Source organism: Scyliorhinus torazame, chromosome 7, assembly GCF_047496885.1.
Source record: "Scyliorhinus torazame isolate Kashiwa2021f chromosome 7, sScyTor2.1, whole genome shotgun sequence".
Taxonomy (NCBI): Eukaryota; Metazoa; Chordata; class Chondrichthyes; order Carcharhiniformes; family Scyliorhinidae; genus Scyliorhinus; species Scyliorhinus torazame.
In genome coordinates, this window is record NC_092713.1 from 265,786,361 (window position 1) to 265,808,300 (window position 21,940).

The 21,940-nt window shown below is 44.1% G+C and overlaps 1 protein-coding gene across 1 annotated transcript in view; it reads right to left on the bottom strand.

Annotated features, from left to right (window-relative positions):
- The window catches only part of ddx46 (DEAD (Asp-Glu-Ala-Asp) box polypeptide 46), a 130,054-nt gene that overhangs the window by 75,262 nt on the left and 32,852 nt on the right, over window positions 1–21,940 (bottom strand). The window contains exons 7-11 of the mRNA XM_072512407.1: window positions 18,156–18,304; window positions 16,666–16,779; window positions 16,376–16,541; window positions 5,456–5,576; window positions 5,181–5,356 (exon numbers count right to left, since the gene is read on the bottom strand). Of these exons, the coding sequence (XP_072368508.1) occupies window positions 5,181–5,356; window positions 5,456–5,576; window positions 16,376–16,541; window positions 16,666–16,779; window positions 18,156–18,304 (726 nt within the window). The remainder of the gene's footprint in view (window positions 1–5,180; window positions 5,357–5,455; window positions 5,577–16,375; window positions 16,542–16,665; window positions 16,780–18,155; window positions 18,305–21,940) is intronic.

Genomic DNA, 21,940 nt, shown 5'->3' on the forward strand with positions numbered 1-21,940 from the left:
ACCTTTGTGTCGTCTGCAAACTTACTAATTAGATCAGTTACATTTTCCTCCAAATCATTTATATATACTATGAACAGCAAAGGTCCTAGCACTGAACCCTGCGGAATACCACTAGTCACAGACCTCCAATCAGAAAAGCACCCTTCCATTGCTACTCTCTGCCTTCTATGACCTAGACAGTTCTGTATCCATCTTGCCAGCTCACCTCTGATCCCGTGTGACAGTCTGCCATGAGGGACCTTGTTCAAGGCCTTACTGAAGTCCATACAGACAACATCCACTGCCCTACCTGCATCAATCATCTTTGTGACCTCCTCGAAAAACTCTATCAAGTTAGTGAGACATGACCTCCCCTTCACAAAACTGTGCTGCCTCTCGCTAATACGTCCACTTGCTTCCAAATGGGAGTAGATCTTGTCTCGAAGAATTATCTCCAGTAATTTCCCTACCACTGACGCAAGGCTCACCGGCCTGTAGTTCCCTGGATTACCCTTGCTACGCTTCTTAAACAAAGGAACAACATTGGCTATTCTCCAGTCCTCCGGGACATCACCTGAAGACAGTGAGGATCCAAAGATTTCTGTTAAGGAAATACACTGCAAATTGGTGGTTTACATAAGTCACCTGTTGGATCTAGCTTTGAACTGTGTTTTTTTTCTATAAAGCATTTGTTTTTGTAATATGCTATTTTATTTATTTTGATAAGTGTTTACCCGTACGATTTATGGATGCATAGGTGCACATGACAATCCATGTACTTAGCACATTGCGTTGTTTTTAATCTTCTTTGGTAGCAATGTGATGTGTAACATTGTTTCTATAGAAGCATAGAAACGTTATGGTGCAGAAAGCGGCGATTTAGCCCATCGTATCTGCCAGCCAAAGAAAAAGAAACTAGGTGCTCATTTCCCAGCACCTGGTCTATAGCCTTGCAGATTACAGCACTTCAAATGCAATTCCAGATCATTTTTAAATTAGTCCAGCACTTCAACTTCAACCACCAAATTAGGCAGAGAATGAAGATGAAACCAGGAGAGTTGACCAGCGTGAACTGGTGGATGTGGTTTATTTAGACTTTCTAAAGGCTTTCGACAAGGTCTCACATAACAGATTACTATGTAATGTTAAAGCGCATGGGATTGTGGATAGTGTCTTGAGATGGATAAAAGTTGGTTAGCGAACTGGAAGCAAAGAACTGGATTAAATGGGTCTTTTTTCCGATTGACAGGCAGTGACTAATGGGGTACCGCAGAGATCTGTGGTAGGACCTCAACTGTTCACATTATATATTAATGATTTTGACGAAGGAACTAAATATGTTATCTCTAAATTTGCAGATGATATAAAGTTGGCTGGGAGGGTGAGCTGTGAGGAGGATGCAGAGATGCTTCAGCGTGATCTGGACAGGCTGAGTGAACAAACAAAGAACAAAGAAATGTACAGCACAGGAACAGGCCCTTCGGCCCTCCAAGCCCGTGCCGACCATGCTGCCCGACTAAACTACAATCTTCTACACTTCCTGGGTCCGTATCCTTCTATTCCCATCCTATTCATATATTTGTCAAGATGCCCCTTAAATGTCCCTATCGTCCCTGCTTCCACTACCTCCTCCGGTAGCGAGTTCCAGGCACCCACTACCCTCTGCGTAAAAAACTTGCCTCGTACATCTACTCTAAACCTTGCCTCTCTCACCTTAAACCTATGCCCCCTAGTAATTGACCCCTCTACCCTGGGGAAAAGCCTCTGACTATCCACTCTGTCTATGCCCCTCATAATTTTGTATACCTCTATCAGGTCTCCCCTCAACCACCTTTGTTCCAGTGAGAACAAACCGAGTTTATTCAATCGCTCCTCATAGCTAATGCCCTCCATACCAGGCAACATTCTGGTAAATCTCTTCTGCACCCTCTCGAAAGCCTCCACATCCTTCTGGGAGTGTGGCGACCAGAATTGAACACGATACTCCAAGTGTGGCCTAACTAAGGTTCTATACAGCTGCAACATGACTTGCCAATTCTTATACTCAATGCCCCGGCCATGAAGGCAAGCATGCCGTATGCCTCCTTGACTACCTTCTCCACCTGTGTTGCCCCTTTCAATGACCTGTGGACCTGTACTCCTAGATCTCTTTGACTTTCAATACTCTTGAGGGTTCTACCATTCACTGTATATTCCCTACCTGCATTAGACCTTCCAAAATGCATTACCTCACATTTGTCCGGATTAAACTCCATCTGCCATCTCTCCGCCCAAGTCTCCAGACAATCTAAATCCTGCTGTATCCTCCGACAGTCCTCATCACTATCCGCAATTCCACCAACCTTTGTGTCGTCTGCAAACTTACTAATCAGACCAGTTACATTTTCCTCCAAATCATTTATATATACTACAAAGAGCAAAGGTCCCAGCACTGATCCCTGTGGAACACCACTGGTCACAGCCCTCCAATTAGAAAAGCATCCCTCCATTGCTACTCTCTGCCTTCTATGGCCTAGCCAGTTCTGTATCCACCTTGCCAGCTCACCCCTGATCCCGTGTGACTTCACCTTTTGTACTAGTCTACCATGAGGGACCTTGTCAAAGGCCTTATTGAAGTCCATATAGACAACATCTACTGCCCTACCTGCATCAATCATCTTAGTGACCTCCTCGAAAAACTCTATCAAGTTAGTGAGACACGACCTCCCCTTCACAAAACCGTGCTGCCTCTCACTAATACGTCCATTTGCTTCCAAATGGGAGTAGATCCTGTCTCTAAGAATTCTCTCCAGTAATTTCCCTACCACTGAAGTAAGGCTCACCGGCCTGTAGTTCCCGGGATTATCCTTGCTACCCTTCTTAAACAGAGGAACAACATTGGCTATTCTCCAGTCCTCTGGGACATCCCCTGAAGACAGCGAGGATCCAAAGATTTCTGTCAAGGCCTCAGCAATTTCCTCTCCAGCCTCCTTCAGTATTCTGGGGTAGATCCCATCAGGCCCTGGGGACTTATCTACCGTAATATCTTTTAAGACACCCAACACCTCGTCTTTTTGGATCACAATGTGACCCAGGCTATCTACACCCCCTTCTCCAGACTCAACATCTACCAATTCCTTCTCTTTGGTGAATACTGATGCAAAGTATTCATTTAGTACCTCGCCCATTTCCTCTGGCTCCGCACATAGATTCCCTTGCCTATCCTTCAGTGGGCCAACCCTTTCCCTGGCTACCCTCTTGCTTTTTATGTACGTGTAAAAAGCCTTGGGATTTTCCTTAACCCTATTTGCCAATGACTTTTCGTGACCCCTTCTAGCCCTCCTGACTCCTTGCTTAAGTTCCTTCCTACTTTCCTTATATTCCACGCAGGCTTCGTCTGTTCCCAGCCTTTTAGCCCTGACAAATGCCTCCTTTTTCTTTTTGACGAGGCCTACAATATCACTCGTCATCCAAGGTTCCCGAAAATTGCCGTATTTATCTTTCTTCCTCACAGGAACATGCCGGTCCTGTATTCCTTTCAACTGCCACTTGAAAGCCTCCCACATGTCAGATGTTGATTTGCCCTCAAACATCCGCCCCCAATCTATGTTCTTCAGTTCCCGCCTAATATTGTTATAATTAGCCTTCCCCCAATTTAGCACATTCATCCTCGGACCACTCTTATCCTTGTCCACCAGTACTTTAAAACTTACTGAATTGTGGTCACTGTTACCGAAATGCTCCCCTACTGAAACATCTACCACCTGGCCGGGCTCATTCCCCAATACCAGGTCCAGTACCGCCCCTTCCCTAGTTGGACTGTCTACATATTGTTTTAAGAAGCCCTCCTGGATGCTCCTTACAAACTCCGCCCCCTAAGCCCCTGGCACTAAGTGAGTCCCAGTCAATATTGGGGAAGTTGAAGTCTCCCATCACCACAACCCTGTTGTTTTTACTCTTTTCCAAAATCTGTCTACCTATCTGCTCCTCTATCTCCCGCTGGCTGTTGGGAGGCCTGTAGTATACCCCCAACAGTGAGTGAGTGGGCGAATGCACAGCAGATGTAGTATAATGTGGATAAATGTGAGATTATCCACTTCGGAAGCAAAAATAGAAGGCAGATTATTATTTGAACGGGTGTAAATTAAGAGAGGTGGATACTCAGCGAGACCTTGGTGTCCTCGTGCACCAGTCGTTGAAAGTAAGTGCGCAGGTACAGCAGGCAGTAAAGAAAGCAAATGGTATGTTGGCCTTCATAGCTACAAGATTTGAGTATAGGAATGTTTTATTGTAATTGTATAGGGTGGTAGTGAGGGCAAACCTTGATCATTGTGTGTAGTTTGGAAGACCTTTTCTGAGGATATTCTTGCTCTGGATGGAGTGCAGCGAAGGTTTACCAGGCTGATTCCTGGGATGGCGAGACTGCCATACGAGGAGAGATTAAGTCGGTTAGAATTATATTCATTGGAGTTTAGAAGAGTGAGAGGTGATCTCGTAGAAACTTATAAATTGACAGGATTCGACAGGTAGATTCAGAATGGTCCCAATGGTGGGGCAGTCCAGAACTAGAGGTCATAGTTTGGGGATAAGGGGTAAGCCGTTAAAGATTGAGGTGAGGAGACATTTTTTCACCCTGGAGGGAGGCGTGTCTGTGGAATTCATACCACAGAAAGTAGTTGAAGCCAAAATGTTGTGCAATTTCAAGGAGGAATTAGATATAGCTCTTGGGACTAAAGGGATCAATGGATATGGGAGGGGGGGGAAATCAGGGTATTGAATTTGCTGACCGGCCATGATCATAATGAATGGTGCAGCAGACTCCAGGGCCTAATGGCCTTCTCCTGCTTCTATTATCTATGTACGTTTTCATGTAGGATTCTAGATGTCTACCCCCCTCACCGTGAAAAAAATGATTTTCCTCACGTCCCCTCTAATCCTTCTACCAATCACCTTAAATCTGTGCCCCCCCCCCCCCCCCCCCCCCCCCCCGTTAATTGATTTTTCAACCGGGGAAACGTGTCTTTCCTGTTTTTCTTAAAACTTCTCAATTTACAGGCCATGCATTTTGCTTGAAAAAGTAAAATTAGTCAAGTCAATGGCAAGAACAAGAGGTACATGTAACAATTGAATTTCAAACTGAATCAGCATATGGGGATTTGCATAATTTTGATTCTTGAATGCAGCGCTCTGGCATCTGTGAGGACACAAGACTAAATACTCACCAACAGGACCTTCCGCTTCCTCCAGCGGCCTCTGATCCATGATGTGTCGGAACATAGGTAAAAGAAAAGCTATCGTCTTCCCACTTCCAGTTTTAGCGATTCCAATTACATCGCGTCCACACATGATGGCAGGAATTGCCTGTGCTTGAATTGGTGTTGGCTTTTCATATCCTTGCCTAAAATCAGAAAACATTACATTTTTCGTCCTATGTAGAGAGAGCACAAATGCATTTATAAAATCATTTCAATGGTTTAACGTTTTAGAAAATACTCACTTTTTCAATGAACTTAATATCTTCATAGAGATTCCACATTGCACCCATGATTTAATTGGTTTTGGACAGCCTTTACCACGTACTGCAATTCCCTCCAACTCCAATCTGTAGGCAGTCACTTCTGTAAAGCAACACAAAAGCATGAAACTGCAAGAGTACAGTCATTTCATCATAAAAATATTTATGCTGGAAATCTGAAATAAAAACTGGAAATATTCAGTAGGACAAGCAGCATCTGTGAAAAGAAATAGGACGAACATTTCAGTTTGAAGTTGATCCTTCAATGTCTTTCTCAATTTCCTGACCTCCGTATAAAGAGTTTTAGGAATGTTCTTCTACTTTAAAGAAGGCATTGTATACATGAAAATTGTTTGTACAGCAGTATATCAGATCATGTGTGAAAGGGGAATCATGTTTAACCAATTTATTGGAGTTCTTTGAAGAAATAACATGTGCTGTGGATAAAGGGGAGGCTAGATGTGCAGAACTTGGATTTCCAGAAGACATTTGATAAGGTGCCACATAAAAGGTTATTGCAGGAAATCATAGAATCATAGAAGTTTACAGCATGGAAACAGGCCCTTCGGCCCAACCAGTCCATGCCGCCCAGTTTTTACCATTAAGCTAGTCCCAGTTGCCCGAAATAAAAGCTCATGGTGTAGAGGGTAACATAATGTTATGGTTAGAAGATTGGTTAGCTAACATGAAACAGAACAAGTATTTAATTGGGTTGTCTGGCTAGCAAGGTGTAACGAGTGGTGTTCCACAGATATTAGTCATGGGCCTCAATCTTTTACAATTTATATAAATGATTTGGATGAAGGGATTGAAAGTATGGTTGTTAATTTGCTGATAATGTGCTTTCCAACTTACCTTTGTGTTATGAAGAGGACATAAAGAAGCTACAAAGTAATATAGATAGGTTAAGTGAGTGGGCAAAGATCAGGCAAATAGAGTATAATGTGGGAAAATGTGAAATAGTACATTTTGGTAGGAAAAATACAAAAGCATATTATCTTAATGATGAGAGATTGCAGAGCTCAGATGCAGAGCCGCTGGGTACAGCAAGTAATTAAAAAGGGTGGTAGAGGAAAAAAAAACAAGGAATTGTAGGCCAGTAAGCCCGATCGTGGGGAAAATTTAGAATCTATTATCAAAGATTCTATAGCAGAGCACTTGGAAAACAGTGGCAGGATCGGACAGTCAGGATGGATTTATGAAAGGGAAATCATGCAGCATGGTAAGCACTGCTGCCTCACAGTGCCAGGGACCCGGGTTCAATTCCGGCCTTGGGTGACTGCCTTTGTGGAGTTTGCACTTTCTCCCAATGTTTCCTCCGTGTGCCCCTATTTTCTCCCACAGTCCAAGGATGTGCAGATTATGTGGATTGGCTGTGCTAAATTGCCCCTTAGTGTCCAAAGGTGCAGATTAGGTGGGGTTACAGGGATAGGCTGGGAAAGTGGGCCTAGGCAGGGTACTCTGGTTGGTGCAGACTCAATGGGCCGAAAGGCCTCCTTCTGCACAATTCAATGATTCATTCTATGCTCGACAAATCTCCTGGAATTCTTCGAGGATGTAACTGATAGAGTTGGTGAAGGGGAGCCAGTGGATGCGGCTTATTTGGACTTTCAGAAGGCTTTCGACAAAGTCCCACATAAGAGATTGGCGTGTAAAAGTAACGTACATGGGATATGTGGTAGTGTATGGAGATGGATAGAAAACTGGTTGGCAGACAGGAAACAGAGTAGGAATAAATGGGTCTTTCTCAAATGGCAGGCAGTAATTAGTGGGATACTATAGGGATCAGTGCTGGAGCCCCAGCAATTCATTACATATATAAATGATTTGGAGGAGGGTACTAAATGTAATATCTCCAAATTTGCAGATGACACAAAGCTGGGTGGGAGGGCGAGCTGTGAGGAGGATGTAGAAATCCTTCAGTGCGATTTGAACAAGTTGAGTGAGTGGGCAAATGAATGGCAGATGCAATATAATTTGGATAAATGTGAGGTTATCCACCTCGGTAGCAAAAATAAGGTGGCAGATTATCTGAATGGCCATAATTTAGGAGAGGGGAATGTGCAACGAAACATGGGTGTTCTCCTACACCAGTTGCTGAAGGTAAGCATGCAGGTACAGCAGGCGATAAAGAAAATAAATGGTATTTTGGCTTTCATAGGAAGAGGACTAGAGTTCAGAAACTGGGATGTCTTGCTGCTGGGATGTCTTGCTGCAATTATACCGGGCTTTGGTGAGGCCACAACTGCAATAGTATGTGCAGTTTTGGTCTCCTTATCTGATGAAAGCAGTTCTTGGTTTAGCGGGAGTGCAGAGATGGTTTAGAAGACTGATTCCTGGGATGGCAGGACAGACGTATGAGGAGAGGTCGAGTCGGTTAAGATTGCATTCCCTGGAGTTCAGGAGAATGAGGAGGGATCTCATAGAAATCTAACATTTAACAGGACTAGATAGAGTAGATGCAATAAGGATATTCGCGATGGTCGGGGTGTCCAGGACCAGGGGGTCACAGCCTGAGGTTATGGGATAGACCGTTTAAGAACAAAGAAAAGTACAGCACAGGAACAGGCCCTTCGGCCCTCCAACCCTGTGCCGACCATGCTGCCCGTCTAAACTAAAATCTTCTGCACTTCCGTGGTCTGTATCCCTCTATTCCCATCCTATTCATGTATTTGTCAAGATGCCCCTTAAACGTCACTATCGTCCCTGCTTCCACCACCTCCTCTGGCAGCGGGTTCCAGGCACCCACTAACCTCTGTGTAAAAAAACTTGCCTCGTACATCTCCTCTAAACCTTGCCCCTCGCACCTTAAACCTATGCACCCTAGTAATTGACTCCTCTACCCTGGGAAAAAGCCTCTGACTATCCACTCTGTCTATGCCCCTCATAATTTTGTAGACCTCTATCAGGTCGCCCCTCAATCTCCTTCGTTCCAAAGAGAACAAATCAAGTTTATTCAACCTCTCCTCATAGCTAATGCCCTCCATACCAGGTGTCATGTGAGAGTACCTTTAAGAACTGGATGTTTAAGCAATGTACCTTTAAGAAAATAGTGATGTCATAGAGTGGGTGGAGCTCAGCTCAGTTCAGCCATTTTGAAGTTTCAGTTTGGAAAAGTGCCTGGCTTGTTTTGCTGAGAGCAGTTTAAAAGTGCCTGGCTGTTTTGCTGCGAGCAGTTTAAAAGTAGAAAGCCAGTTTGAGACAGCAGCTTGAGAAGTTCTGGTTTGCTGTGATCTGCTTGCAGGGAGAAAGCCAGGTTTGAGAAAGCAGCTTGGGTGTGTCTGTGTGTTCCCAGAGAGTTTGCAGGAAGAAAGCAAGGTGCTGGAGCGGAAGTCAACCAAGCTAATATATCTCTGCCATTCTACAGAAAAAATATATATCCTTTAACCTGATGTGATACTGTTTAAAGGTGCTAAGTCTCTTGGAAGTTTGAAGGAACATTTTAAGGAGTTATTTACTGTTGCAATATTTTCTGAGTTATCTTTGAAGTAAGGGGTGTTAAGAGATCCAACGTTTATTTAAGATGTTAAGTTGAGTTCATGGAATAAACGGTGTTTGTGTTTAAAAACCCACGTGTCCATAATTGTAATCCCACACCTAGGGAAAAAGCCATGTGCTAGGAAAAGCAACAAATCCATTAAAGGGAGAGGTTGGTTGAACTCCATGATACATTTTGGGGTTCTGAAAACGCCTCGCCCATAACCAGGCAACATCCTGGTAAATCTCTTCAGCATCCTCTCTAAAGCCTCCACATCCTTCTGGTAGTGTGGCGACCAGAATTGAACACGATACTCCAAGTGTGGCCTAACTAAGGTTCTATACAGCTGCAACATGACTTGCCAATTCTTATACTCAATGCTCTAGCCAATGAAGGCAAGCATGCCGTATGCCTTCTTGACTACCTTCTCCACCCGTGTTGCCCCTTTCAGTGACCTGTGGACCTGTATACCTAGATTTCTCATTTAAGGCGAGGTTGAATTTCTTCACCCAGAGAGTGGTCAGCCTGTGGAATTTGCTACCGCAGAAAATAGTGAAGGCCAAAACATTACATGTTTTCAAGAAGCAGTTAGATATAACATTGGGGGGGGGGGGGGGGGGCGCATGGTGGCGCAGTGCTTAGCACTGCTGCCTCATGGCGCCAAGGACCCAGGTTCGATCCCGGCCCCAGGTCACTGTGCAAACGGCACACGGACATTCTCCCCGTGCCTGCGTGGGACTCGCCCCCACAACCCAAAGATGTGCTGTGTAGGTGGATTGGCCATGCTAAATTGCCTCTTAATTTTAAAAAAATGAATTGGGTACTTAAAAATATATAACACTCGGGGTGAAAGGGATCAAAGGATATGGCGGGGAAAAGGCGGATCAGGCTATTGAGTTGGATGATCAGTCATGGTCATAATCAATGGTGGAGCAGGCTCAACGAACGAATGGCCTCCTCCTGCTCCTATTTTCTATGTTTGTAATAGAATGTCATGGTTTATTGCGAGGGGAGCAATATAAATAATTGAATATAAAAGTTATGGTTCAGTTGTACAGGGCATTGGTCAGACCACATCTGGAAAATTGCATACTGATCTCCTCCTTGAAGTAAGGAGGTAAATGTGTTGGAAACAGTTAACAGGAGGTTTACTAGACAAATACCTAGAATGGGTGGGTAGTCGTTATGAAGGTTGGACCAGCTAGGTTGGTATCTGCTGGAGATTAGAGGAGTAAGAGGTGACCTGATTGAAACATACAAGCTCCTGAGGGTGTCATGACATGCTGGATGTCTCCATTTGTGGGAAAATCTAGAACTAGGGGATCACGGTTTAAAAATAAGGAGTTGTCCATTTAAGACAGAGATGAGGAGAAATTCTCTCTCTCAAGGGGGCACGAGTCTTTGGAACTCTTCCTCAAAAGGAGGTAGAAGCAGTCTTTGAACACTTCAAAGACGGAGGTAGATAAATTCTTGATAAGCAAGGGGGTGAGGGGTTATCGGGGTCGGCAAGAATGTGGAATTGAGGATATCAGAACAGCCATGATCTTACTGAATTGCAGAGCAGCTCAAAGGGGCTGAGTGGCCTACTCCTAATTCATTTGTTCTCTGCCCAAAGGCAGGTCCTTGGCTCATTGTCTGCTGCTACTTCATCCGCAACTGTTTTCTTGGCAGTTTCTGTCAGTGGTGGTTTGCCTCTGCCTTCTACTCACAGAAGCAGGGCAAGGAGGCTGTCCCAATTCTACCCCAGACGAAATGGGAATCAAGCAGCATATTTTAAAACAATGCTGGTTACTTTCTGAAGAAAGATGCAGCATTAAGAGCATCATGATAAATAGCAATCTAACTAACCAGAACACAAATTACAACTGAAGAAAGGTCAAATTGTGCATGATGTCATATAGTCAGGGTTTCATAGAAACAAGAGAAAGATATCATCGGGTACTTCTTAGCACTTGAATAAATTGTCATTGAAGACTACGTAATTTTGATGGCAAGGTTTGTTTCAGTTAATTAGTCTGCTCATATAAATTAAATTTGACATGTTATTTGTTCCTTTTGCAAATCAAAAAATGTTACAGCAGCTATTGTATATGAACCATGGAATTAATTTAAATTCAGTAAGTAGTTTACAGTGGTATGATCTAATTCATAGAACTATGTCAACAGGCTTGCAGGGTAAACCATCTTTACAGGTGCAAAAGAAGCCATGGTCACCATGTTTGCAATATAGTTAGTCTCATGAGCGAGTAGGATACTAGAATTTAATTATAGGATGCCATCTTGAAAAAGAACAAAAGTCCAAGATGATCTGTAAAGCAGCAAAAAATGTGTTAGTTATAATAGTTAATTTACTCTGAGATGGCATTAGAGCCCTTATATTTATCTTATCCCATTAATCTGTTTTCAATAAATATTTATATTTAAACTATGTGGTCTTTGAATTTGAAGTGCTGTGAATATAATGTAATGCAGTAATGGGCAACCCAGGCGAGTGAGTGCATCACATGAGTGGCCCTCTTTCATCTCAGTGGGCCGAAAGATTGAAATCAGGCTTGTTCACCAACCATGAATAAAATTAAATATATTTAATACAAGACAAATGTTTCATAAAAAGTTATAGAAAATGTATAATCATTTATATATGAATAGAATGGGCATCAATGTCAAATGATAAAAACAAAATAAATATTTACACTTTGGACGCAGAGGGCCCGCATGGCTCTCATAGTCAATGTTGTGTGCAATCAGCCCTTGCTTTATATGCGTAGCCCTTCAGTCATACCGGTTGGAAAAATAACTATGCAGACTGAAATCAGTGGAATGTAGCATCCCTTCATGTGGGCAACGGTCAACAAAATGTCTCATGGGCCGCACTCAGATCTTAGATGGACCACATGTGGTCCCTAGGCCGCAGGTTTCCCAACATTGATGTAATATGATCAGATGATTGCAATGTGGTAGAAACAAATGTTATGTGACAGCCCTGAACTTTAGTTCTGTTATACAGTGATAACAAATATGGCCATCAGCAACTGCAAATAGGAAAATAGGAGAATGTTAGTTTCTGCCCCATTGTAATCATTTGATCATGCAATGTCTCCCCAACCCACCACACAGTCCAGAAATTAGTCTCACCTTGGCCTATGAGTTGAAACTGGGGAACCCCAATCACAGATACAGCAGATGTTCACCTCCATATCCAATGAATTACCAACCCTGCACCCTAGATAAAGAAAAATTGTACCATCCCATTTCTGCCTACCCACTTCACTGCCTCCCATTGCCGAGAACAGCTCCCTCCCCCGCCCCCTACCCGAGAACGGCTCCCTCCCCCGCACCTACCAAGAACAGCTTTCCCCGCTCCCTCCCGAGAACGGCTTGCCCCACCCCCTACCGAGAACATCAATCTTAACTGCTCCATACTTTTAAACTCTTTTCCACCACCAATTCCACACTAAATATATAAAGTCAGCCTGCCCCTCTCTTTGACTTTAAAAAACCTGATCTAAAGCTCGTCATCCCCTCACCTCCACAGAAAACAATGAGGGTTATTCCTAGTTCCGTGAGCAGTAATTCATTCCCATCCAATAAAAAACACTCCAACCACTGAGAAACAACTTCTGCATCTTCTAGCTTCTCCCTCAAAAGCAATCAACATGCAACAAAAACTTACCCTCTATTCCTCCTTCTCCCGGAGAAGAAAACTTCTTTGTATCAGTCCCCACACTACCCCAGGAGATGGAATTTACTCTTGACCCACAGCAGCTCCCACCGAGGGGGCAATTGGCTGTGGCCAGGTGCCAGCCAACCAGAATACTGGATCTGGTCTTAACCTTTTGTGTACAACATCATGTGATGCTGACTAGCAATATACAAGTTTTACATATGGTACTTAATTTGTCTTTTTTTATCCTTACATTAAGTGCAAGAATGTAATCATAGAGCCAAGCGTCAGATATGCCATGTTTTACATGATGTGGAGATGCCGGTGTTGGACGGGGTGGGCACAGTAAGAAGTCTTACAACACTAGGTTAAAGTCCAATAGGTTTGTTTCGATTCACCCGAGGAAGGAGCTGTGCTCCAAAAGCTAGTGATTCGAAACAAACCTGTTGGACTTTAACCTGGTGTAAGACTTCATAGTGTTTTACGCGATATTAAACTGAGGCTCACTACCACATGAAGGATACCATGGTATCATTCAAAGAAAAGCAAGGAAGTCCTCCCTGTGCACAGGTCAACATTTATCCTTCACCCAACACCACTTAAAACCCCCCCAGATTATCTGGCCATTTATCTCACTGCAGAATGTAGCACCTTGCTGTGTGCAAAGCAGTTGCCACAGTTGCCTACATTACAAAAGTATCTGCACTTCAAAAAGGCACACAGAAAGTGTAGATAATAATAATAATCTCGGTGGAGATCTAAAAAGACCTTAGGATCTAATTATCCATAGATAATTAAAATGTCATGAAAAGGTACAGAAAATCATCAAAAAGGCCAACGGAAATCTGCCCTTTATTTCTAGAGGACTATAGCACAAAGACGTAGAAGTCAACCTACAGCTATGCAAAGCTCTGGATAGACTATACCTGCAGTACTGTGAGCGGTTCTGATCACCACACCTTAAAAAAGTGTTATACTGGCCTTGGAGGTAATGCAGCGTGGATTTACTATGATACCAAGATTCTAAAAGTTAAATTACGAGGAGAAATTACGCGAACAATACAGCACAGGAACAGGCCCTTTGGCCCTCCAAGCCTGCGCCAATCACATGTCCTATCTAGACCAACCGCCTGTATCCTTCTATACCCTGTCTGTTCATGTGTCTATCCAGATAAGTCTTAAAGGTAGTGAACGTATCTGCCTCAACCACCTCACTGAGAAGTGCATTCCAGGTCACTACCACCCTGTGTAAAAACAGTGCCCCGCACATCTCCACTGAAACTTTCCCCCCTCATTTTGAACTTTTAATTGTCATTTCCGCCCTGGGAAAAAGCCTCCCTATCTATACCCCTAATAATTTTATAAACTTCGACCAGATCGCCCCTCAGCCTCAGTCTCTCCAGAGAGAACAATCTCAGTTTATTCAATCTCTCCTCATAGCTAATACCCTCCATACCAAGCAACATCCTGGTAAACCTTTTCTGTACTCTCACCAAAGCCTCCACGTTCTTCTGGCAGTGTGGTGACCAGAATTGGACACAGTATTCCAAATGTGGCCTAACGAACATTCTATACAACTGTAACATAATTTGTGAGCTTTTATACTCGATACCCCATCCTATGAAGACAAGCATGCCATATGCTTTCTCTACTACCACTTCCACCTTTGCTGCCGCTTTTATGGATATGTGAGCCTGCACGCCCAGATCTCTCTGTGTGTCTATGCTCCTGATGGTTCTGCCATTTATTTTGTAGCACCCACCTGAATTGGATCTATCAATTCTACAATACTACAGTTGAATTCCGTGGAATTTAGAAGGTTGAAGGTTGACTGATTGGCATTTGCAATATATTAAGAGCAACAGGTAGGGTAGATAGAGATAAACTAATTGGAGTGTCTAGGACTTGAAGAGTGCATTCAAAAAATTTGAACCAGACCGTTCAAAAGTGCAATTAAGAAACTTCTACATGCAAAGGGTGGTAAAAGTTTGGAACTCTTCCACAAATAGCAACAATGCCAAATCAACTGTTAATTTTAAAACTGAGATTAATAAATTTCTGTTAACCAAAAATACAAAGGGATATGGGATATTGGAGTTAGGTTGCAGTACAGCCATGGTCTCACTGAATTGCAGGACAGGCTAAGGGCTAAATGGCCAAGGCTTGATCCTATATGCTCCTACATTATGGCTATAAAGCACTTCAGGATGTGCTGAGAAATTGAAAGTTGCTGTGATATGCTGTTTTGTAGGGATTGTCACTTGATTTCTAAGGCAGCTGGGGCAAATGTAGTTTTCACCTTTTCAATTTTGACTGGTTTACTGGTTCCCACACACCCTCTCTAGTTCAGCCTGAAGCTTGCTGCCTGTGCCTAGGCACCGATCCAATCTATCCCTGGTTTGTATTAGAAATATTTTCACTCGGATAGTTTCATGTCCTCATTAAGTATGCTCATGCTTTGAGCCGGTTGTCTTGCCGCCTGCATCTCCCACTTGAATGCTTCCACTTATGAACTCGCCTACCCACCATTCACATTTGAGTGCAGCCCTTCTGCCTTCAGAAACCTCCTTCCGAGCATTAAATCAGATAGAGTAACAATTAAGTTTTAAAAAAACATAAATCTTTTGAGTACTTAAAAGTGAGTATATTAGACAAATCATTGTTGCAAACAGATGAAAATGAGAAGCACGAAGAGGCCATCAAAAGTGCGGAATCTCAGTCTCTACCACAAGCAGCATGCAATCTCAAGGGAGAGGCAAAAGAACAGATTAAAACTAGTTTCCAATCAGGGGGAAATTAAATCTGGAAAATTATTCTCTGCCCCTCCACTCTGGGCAACCCATAACTAGTCTAGGAGACATGTTGATCATGCTTATATTATCTTGTATTTCATCTACCTTTTAGAAGATGTAATCTCTGCTCAGTCAAGAAATGGACCTGCTCACTTTTGAAGGTATGCAGAGTCAGCACTCACCTCACGAGCCAGCAACTTGCTCTGTAAAAAGAACCGCCAATCATCTAACCTATCCTTGTGTAATTTAAGACACATAACTCTAAATGCCTTAGCAAACAAAGAGTCTTCTTACTTAAAGAGGCTTTCCCCCCCACTTATCTTTCACATTATTGCGGGTGGGTCAACAAAATCTTCTATGGGGGTTTGTTTTTATGATTACTGGGACAGCAAAGCAATATGTCCGCCAACTCTTTGTGATCAATGGCACAGACGAGTTCCCAGTAATATCTTAAATCTCTTGCATATGGCCATACTTCCTGTCACTACTGAGCTTACTTGCACAGTGTGACAACTTTGAGTTATGTTTTTATTAAGGTTGTATCTGTTCAAAAAGAAGCAGGGGTGTTTCCTAGTGTCCCGGTACAACATTCACCCCTCAAGTAACACCACCAGAACAAATTGTACTGTTATTAATGAACGTTGGTAGCCGATCGCTATTTCAGGATCAACTGTAGTCATCAGGTGAAGTGGAATTTAAGAGCAGAGGATATATGGACCAGGGGATACAATCATATCCATTCTAAATTTAAACATTGTCAAAATGATTATAAATTCCTTAGTCCATATTTAGAATGGAGACTGCCAATGTAAACTTGTAACATTAGTATGTAATTTCTGTTGCAGCCAAGTCCTTTTTTATCAACTTATCACTGTTCATAATCAATTTCCAAAAAAAACCAGAAAGGAAAACATGGCATGATATTCATCTCAGCTGTAATGCCACCTGTTAGCATTGTAAATACTAACCGTCTGCAGTCATTTTGGCGAGTTCAGGAACTTCAACGTAAAAGTTCTTTCGATATGATTCATACTCTATTTTCCCATGATCCACAGGTTCCAGTAGCTTCCTCTGTTTAGTCTGATACCCTGTAAGTGCAGTCTGAAGGTCAACTTCCTCCTCCTCTGAGGAATACTGCTCAGTTTAAAAAAGACAAAATGACTAAATCAGAGAGGACTTTAAACTGGAATTATATTTGAATTTCAAGTTGCAAACACACAAAAAAATCTCAAATGTTTCCAGCGTCCTTTTTCATTACCTCCATTGCATCCTGGTCATTCTCCATGAGCTCTCCTTTCTTTTTCTCCATTTCAGAATATGGTTTTTTGGTAGTCACCACAGTCATCACTTTCATTACAGTTGCACCCGATTTCTGGAAATAATAAACACCATATAATTACAAGTGCTGAACATAAATACGGTGAGAAATAATGAAGAAATGCTTATAACAAAGGCCGCATCATTCATCTAACTAACTAAATTTGCGAGAGCCTGAAACACTAATCAGTGATGTTTTTGTCACAAATTATATAACATGGTATAAGGGTGTAGCTTTCAATGTATCTCAATGGCTTGCAGTGGAATGGGCCGCTCATTGGCAACTGAGAATTCTCCTCCATGTAATGAGTTTTCTATGACCCCATTGGGTAATCCAGTGGATCAATTGAGTATTTTCCAATTTAAAAGGGAGATATCTTTTTTTTTCTAAATCAGTCTGGCTCCTGAAACAACAACTCCACTAATTTCAGAACTGCACAAATAGTAAATTCTATCAGGTACTACACTGCTGCCTCACAGCTCCAGGGACCGGGTTCAATTCCAGTCTCGGGTGACTGTGTGGAGTTTGAGTCCCAGTGTCTGTGTGGGTTTCTTCCGGTTTCCTCCCACAGTCCAAAGATGTGCAGGTTACATGGATTGGCCCTGCTAAATTACCCTTTAGTGCCCAAAAGGTAGGGTTACGGGTATAGGGTGGAGGCGTGGTCTTAAGTAGGGTGCTCTTTCCAAGATGGGATTCTGCACTGTAAATTCTATGATTCTACGATTAACCCATCTGTATCGAAGATCCACGGTATATAAAATCAATTGATTGTGCTCAATTGCATCTTAATGGTTAATGCAAAACCAGACCTTGGTTACTGCTGATCTTCTGACAAAAAATCTTGAAGATAATAATAATCTTTATTATTGTCACAAGTAGGCATACATTAACACTGCAATGAAGTTACTGTGATAAAAGCAAGATAATCAAGCTACCATTGTAGTTTGAAAAGCATCTCATGATGGAAATTATTGCATGCAAAACAATTTCTAATTTCATTGCAGTTATTACATAGAATGATAACATCATAGTGCCATTTAGGAATAAAAAGGCCTTTCCCTATTTTGCCTGATAGGCAATCATCCTGGAGTTTCTCATCTGGTACGAGTTGTGCTCTCTGCACCACATTTCTCTGGACTACATCCAATGTCTATCCATATTCAACTGAAACTTGCAGCCAGGTGAATAAACTGTTTTTAGGATCTCCACATAAGAGGTGGAACCAAGTTTCCATGAAATACTTCATCGGAAGTTCCAGAACAACCAACTCAACTGTAATTTTTTGCAGGTAGATTTCCCTAAAAGGTAAAGAAGTATTTTCTGCCAACAATAATCTGGGAAAGCATTTGCAAGTTGTTGAGTGGTTAGGAGTATCACTAATAATACCAAATACTCTTTGAGAGTGAGAGTTTCTAGAAAAATAACATTACTTTTTCACTTCCTCCTTTTACACTTCCCATGTTAAATTTCTTCACTTCCTCCTTTATATCTTCCATGTAAGCATCTAATGGGTCTAATTCTTCATTGTCATCATCTCCTTCTTCTTTCCTTTCACCCTCTATGATTTCATCTTCATCATCTGTCCAAATAAAAGAAGAAATTCAACGTTAAATCACAAATATGGCCAAGGGCAGCACAGTGGCTAGCATTGCTGCCTCATGGCGCAGAGGTCCCAGGTTTGATCCCGGCTCTGGGTCACTGTCCGTGTGGAGTTTGCACATTCTCCCCGTGTTTGCGTGGGCTTCGCCCCCACAACCCAAAGATGTGCAGGTGGATTGGCCACGCTAAATTGGCCCTTAATTGGAAAAAAAACTTAATTGGGCACTCCAAATTTACCTTTTTTTAAAAAATCATAAATATGGCTAACCGTATGCATACATCAGTTAATGAAGTGGTTTTTTAAGAAAATACTTTATTCAGGCATTTATAATTTTAACACTTTTAAACAGAAGGATCTAACAAAGACAAAAACCCCACAGTAACATCGCCATTCACCCCCAAACTATCATGGTCCATGTACATACTCCATCTCACGGTCCTCCCTTCATTGGTGTTCCGACCCTTATTCGTCACTTCCATGCGAACCTCTGTACCGAACCCCTTCAGGCGAATTTGATTATCTCCAACCTGAGAAACCCCGCCATGTCACTAACCCAAACACCTGACTTCAGGGGCTCCGAATCCCTCCATCCTAGCAGAATCGGTCTCCGGGCCACCGGGGAAGCAAAGGCCAAGACGTCGGCCTCTCTTTCCCCACCCCCGCCCCCCCTGGGCTCCCAGATCTTCCGACACTCCAAATATCGCCACCTCTGGACTCGGAGTCATCCTCCTCAGACATGATATCCGCAAATCGCTGCCAAAAGCCCCTCAACCTCGGACACCCCAGAACATGTGCACATGATTCGCAGGACCCCCCCACATTGCCCACATCTGTCCTCAACTTCCTCAAAACACCTGCTCATACGGGCCAGTCATATGAACCCTGTGGATCACCTTAAATTCGATCAGGCTATGCCTGGCACACGACGAGGACGCATTAACTCTCCGCAGGGCCTCCTCCCATAACCCAACTTCTAACTCACCTCCCAACTCTTCCTCCCACTTCCTCTTCACCTCCCCGAATTGGGACACCTTCCCACTCCATCAGCTCCTTATATATTTCCAAGACCTTCCCCATCCCAACTCCTGTTTTTGACATCACCTTATCCTGTAGCCCCCTTAGGGGGAGGCGCAGGAAGCTCGGGACCTGCCTCCAAACAAAGTCTCACACTTGCAAGTACAGGAGCCCATTCCCACCTGGCAACTCAAACTCCTCCTCTAGCTCCTCCAAACCCGGAAAGCCCTCATCAATAAAAAGATCTCTGAATCTCTCAATCCCTGCCTGCTGCCACCTCCTAAAGCCCCTGTCCACCCCCCCCCCCCCAGGAGCGAACCGCTGGTTGTCACAGATCGGCGACCACACTGATGCCCCCTCCAGCCTCCATTGTGCTGCCTTCATTGTCCCCACGCCCTCAGGGCTGCCACTACCACCGGGCTTGTGGAGTACCGAGCTGGCGAGAACGACAAAGGTGCAGTCAACAAAGCCCTCAGGCTTGTGCCCTTGCAAGATGCCGCCTCTACCCGCTCCCACACTACCCACTTCCTGACCATCGATATGTTAGCCGCCCAGTAATAGTTGATAAAGTTCGGAAGAGCCAGCCCCCCCTGCCCGCGCCCCCGTTCAAGTAGGACCTTCTTCACCCGCAGGGTTTTCCCGGTCCAAATAAAACCCAAAATCGCCACATTCATCTTCCGAAAAACGCCTTTGGGATGAAAATTGGGAGACACTGAAATACAAACAGCAATCTCGGAAGGACTGTCATTTCCACAATCTGTACCCTCCCCATCAATGACAGCGGGAGTATGTCCCACCTTTGGAAGTCCCCTTTCATCTGCTCCATTAATCTACCCAATTTCAATTTGTGAAGCTGACCCCAGTCCCGTGCCACTTGAATACCCAGGTACCTAAAGCTCCCCCCCACCACCTTGAACGACATCTCCCCTAATCTCCTCTCCTGTCCCCTTGCCTGAATCGCAAAAACCTCACTTTCGCCCATATTCAATTTATAACTTGAGAACTAGCCAAATTCCTCCAACATCCCCATAATCCCTGCAATCCCCCCCAAAGGGTCCGTTATATAAAGGAGCAGATCCATCCGCACAGAGCGAGGTCCTGTGTTCCAGCCCCCCTCGGACTATCCCCCGTCAAACGTTCGATGCTCGCAGTGGCATTGCCAAAGGCTCTATGGCCAGGGACACCCCTGCCTCGTCCCCCAACATAAGCTAAAATATTCCGACCGCACCGGATTCGTCCTTACATTTGCCACCGGTGCCTGATGAAGCAATCTGACCCAATCCACAAATCCCTGCCCGAACCAAACCGTCCCAGGACCTCCCATAAATATTTTCACTCCAACCAGTCAAAGGCCTTCTCAGCAACCATGGCCACCACCACCTCGACCTCGCGCCCCTCCATAGGCATAATTATTACATTTAAGAACCGCCTAATGTTGGTCGCCAGGTGTCGCCCCTTAACAAACCTCGTCTGGTCCTCCCCTATTACCCCCGGGACACAGTCCTCGATCTGTGTGGCCAGGATCTTTGCCAACAATTTAGCATCCACATTTAGCAAGGAGATTGGTCTATATATACGACCTACAGCTTTCCAGATCTTTATCTTGTTTCAAGATAAAATAAATCGATGCCTACGATAACGTCGGGGGGGGGGGGGGGGGGGGGGAAGAGAGAGAAGGGAAGCACTCCCAATTCCTTTGACTCATTGAAAGCCTTTAACAAAAGCGGCCCCAGCAACCCGAAGTTGATGAAGTATTGACCAGTCAGGGGACACCTGGTGACGGGAATGTGCTGAGTAGTCGCACATCAGGTGGCTCTCCTCCCAAAAACAGGAGCTTTTACCCAAAATAGCCCACTTAAACAGGGATGAAAAAGTACCCTCTCACCCTAGCTAATAATACTACAAGAGAGGGTGTTGAACAAATCCAGGGGTCGTAAGACAACAGGAAATGGAAGAAACAAGCGGCCGAGATGGGCAGGCGGCGGCTACATCAGAGCGATAAGAATCGGCAAGCCGCACATGGAGTTCCCCCCCAGATGGCAATGGAAGATGGTCCTCTCCAGGGAACCAAGGGAACATAGGGAAGAGACAAAGACAGATAGCCAAACTGCGGTCAGGCTGGCAGTCGCGGAGGCCATGCAGGTGGTCCTAGACAAGGCAGAGAGATGGCGGGAAGCCCAAGGAAACACCATTAAAGAATGAGAAAAGACTCAACAGACCAGAGCGACTGGATCGCCACTCAGGAAATAACGAGGTTGATCGTGACGCAGGGGAGTCTAAAGGGGAAAATAGGGGGTGAGGAGAACCAGTCACGGTGCCAAAACGTAGTTGGCCTACCAGAAGGGTAGAGACCAAAAGCAGAGACCCCACAGACTTGTGGCCCAGATGCTGGGAAACCTGGTGGAAAGGGACAGATTCCCCAACCCGGCAGAAATAGACAGGGCCCACAGGTCGCTCCGGCCAGAACCAAGGGTGAAGAGCAGCCAAGGGTGATAATTGTCAAAATGCGCCAGTACCAGGACATGGAAAGGATCCTGCGCTGGGCCAGGCAGACAACCTGCAACTGGAAAGGACACCAGGTCAGGATTTTCCAAGACATTG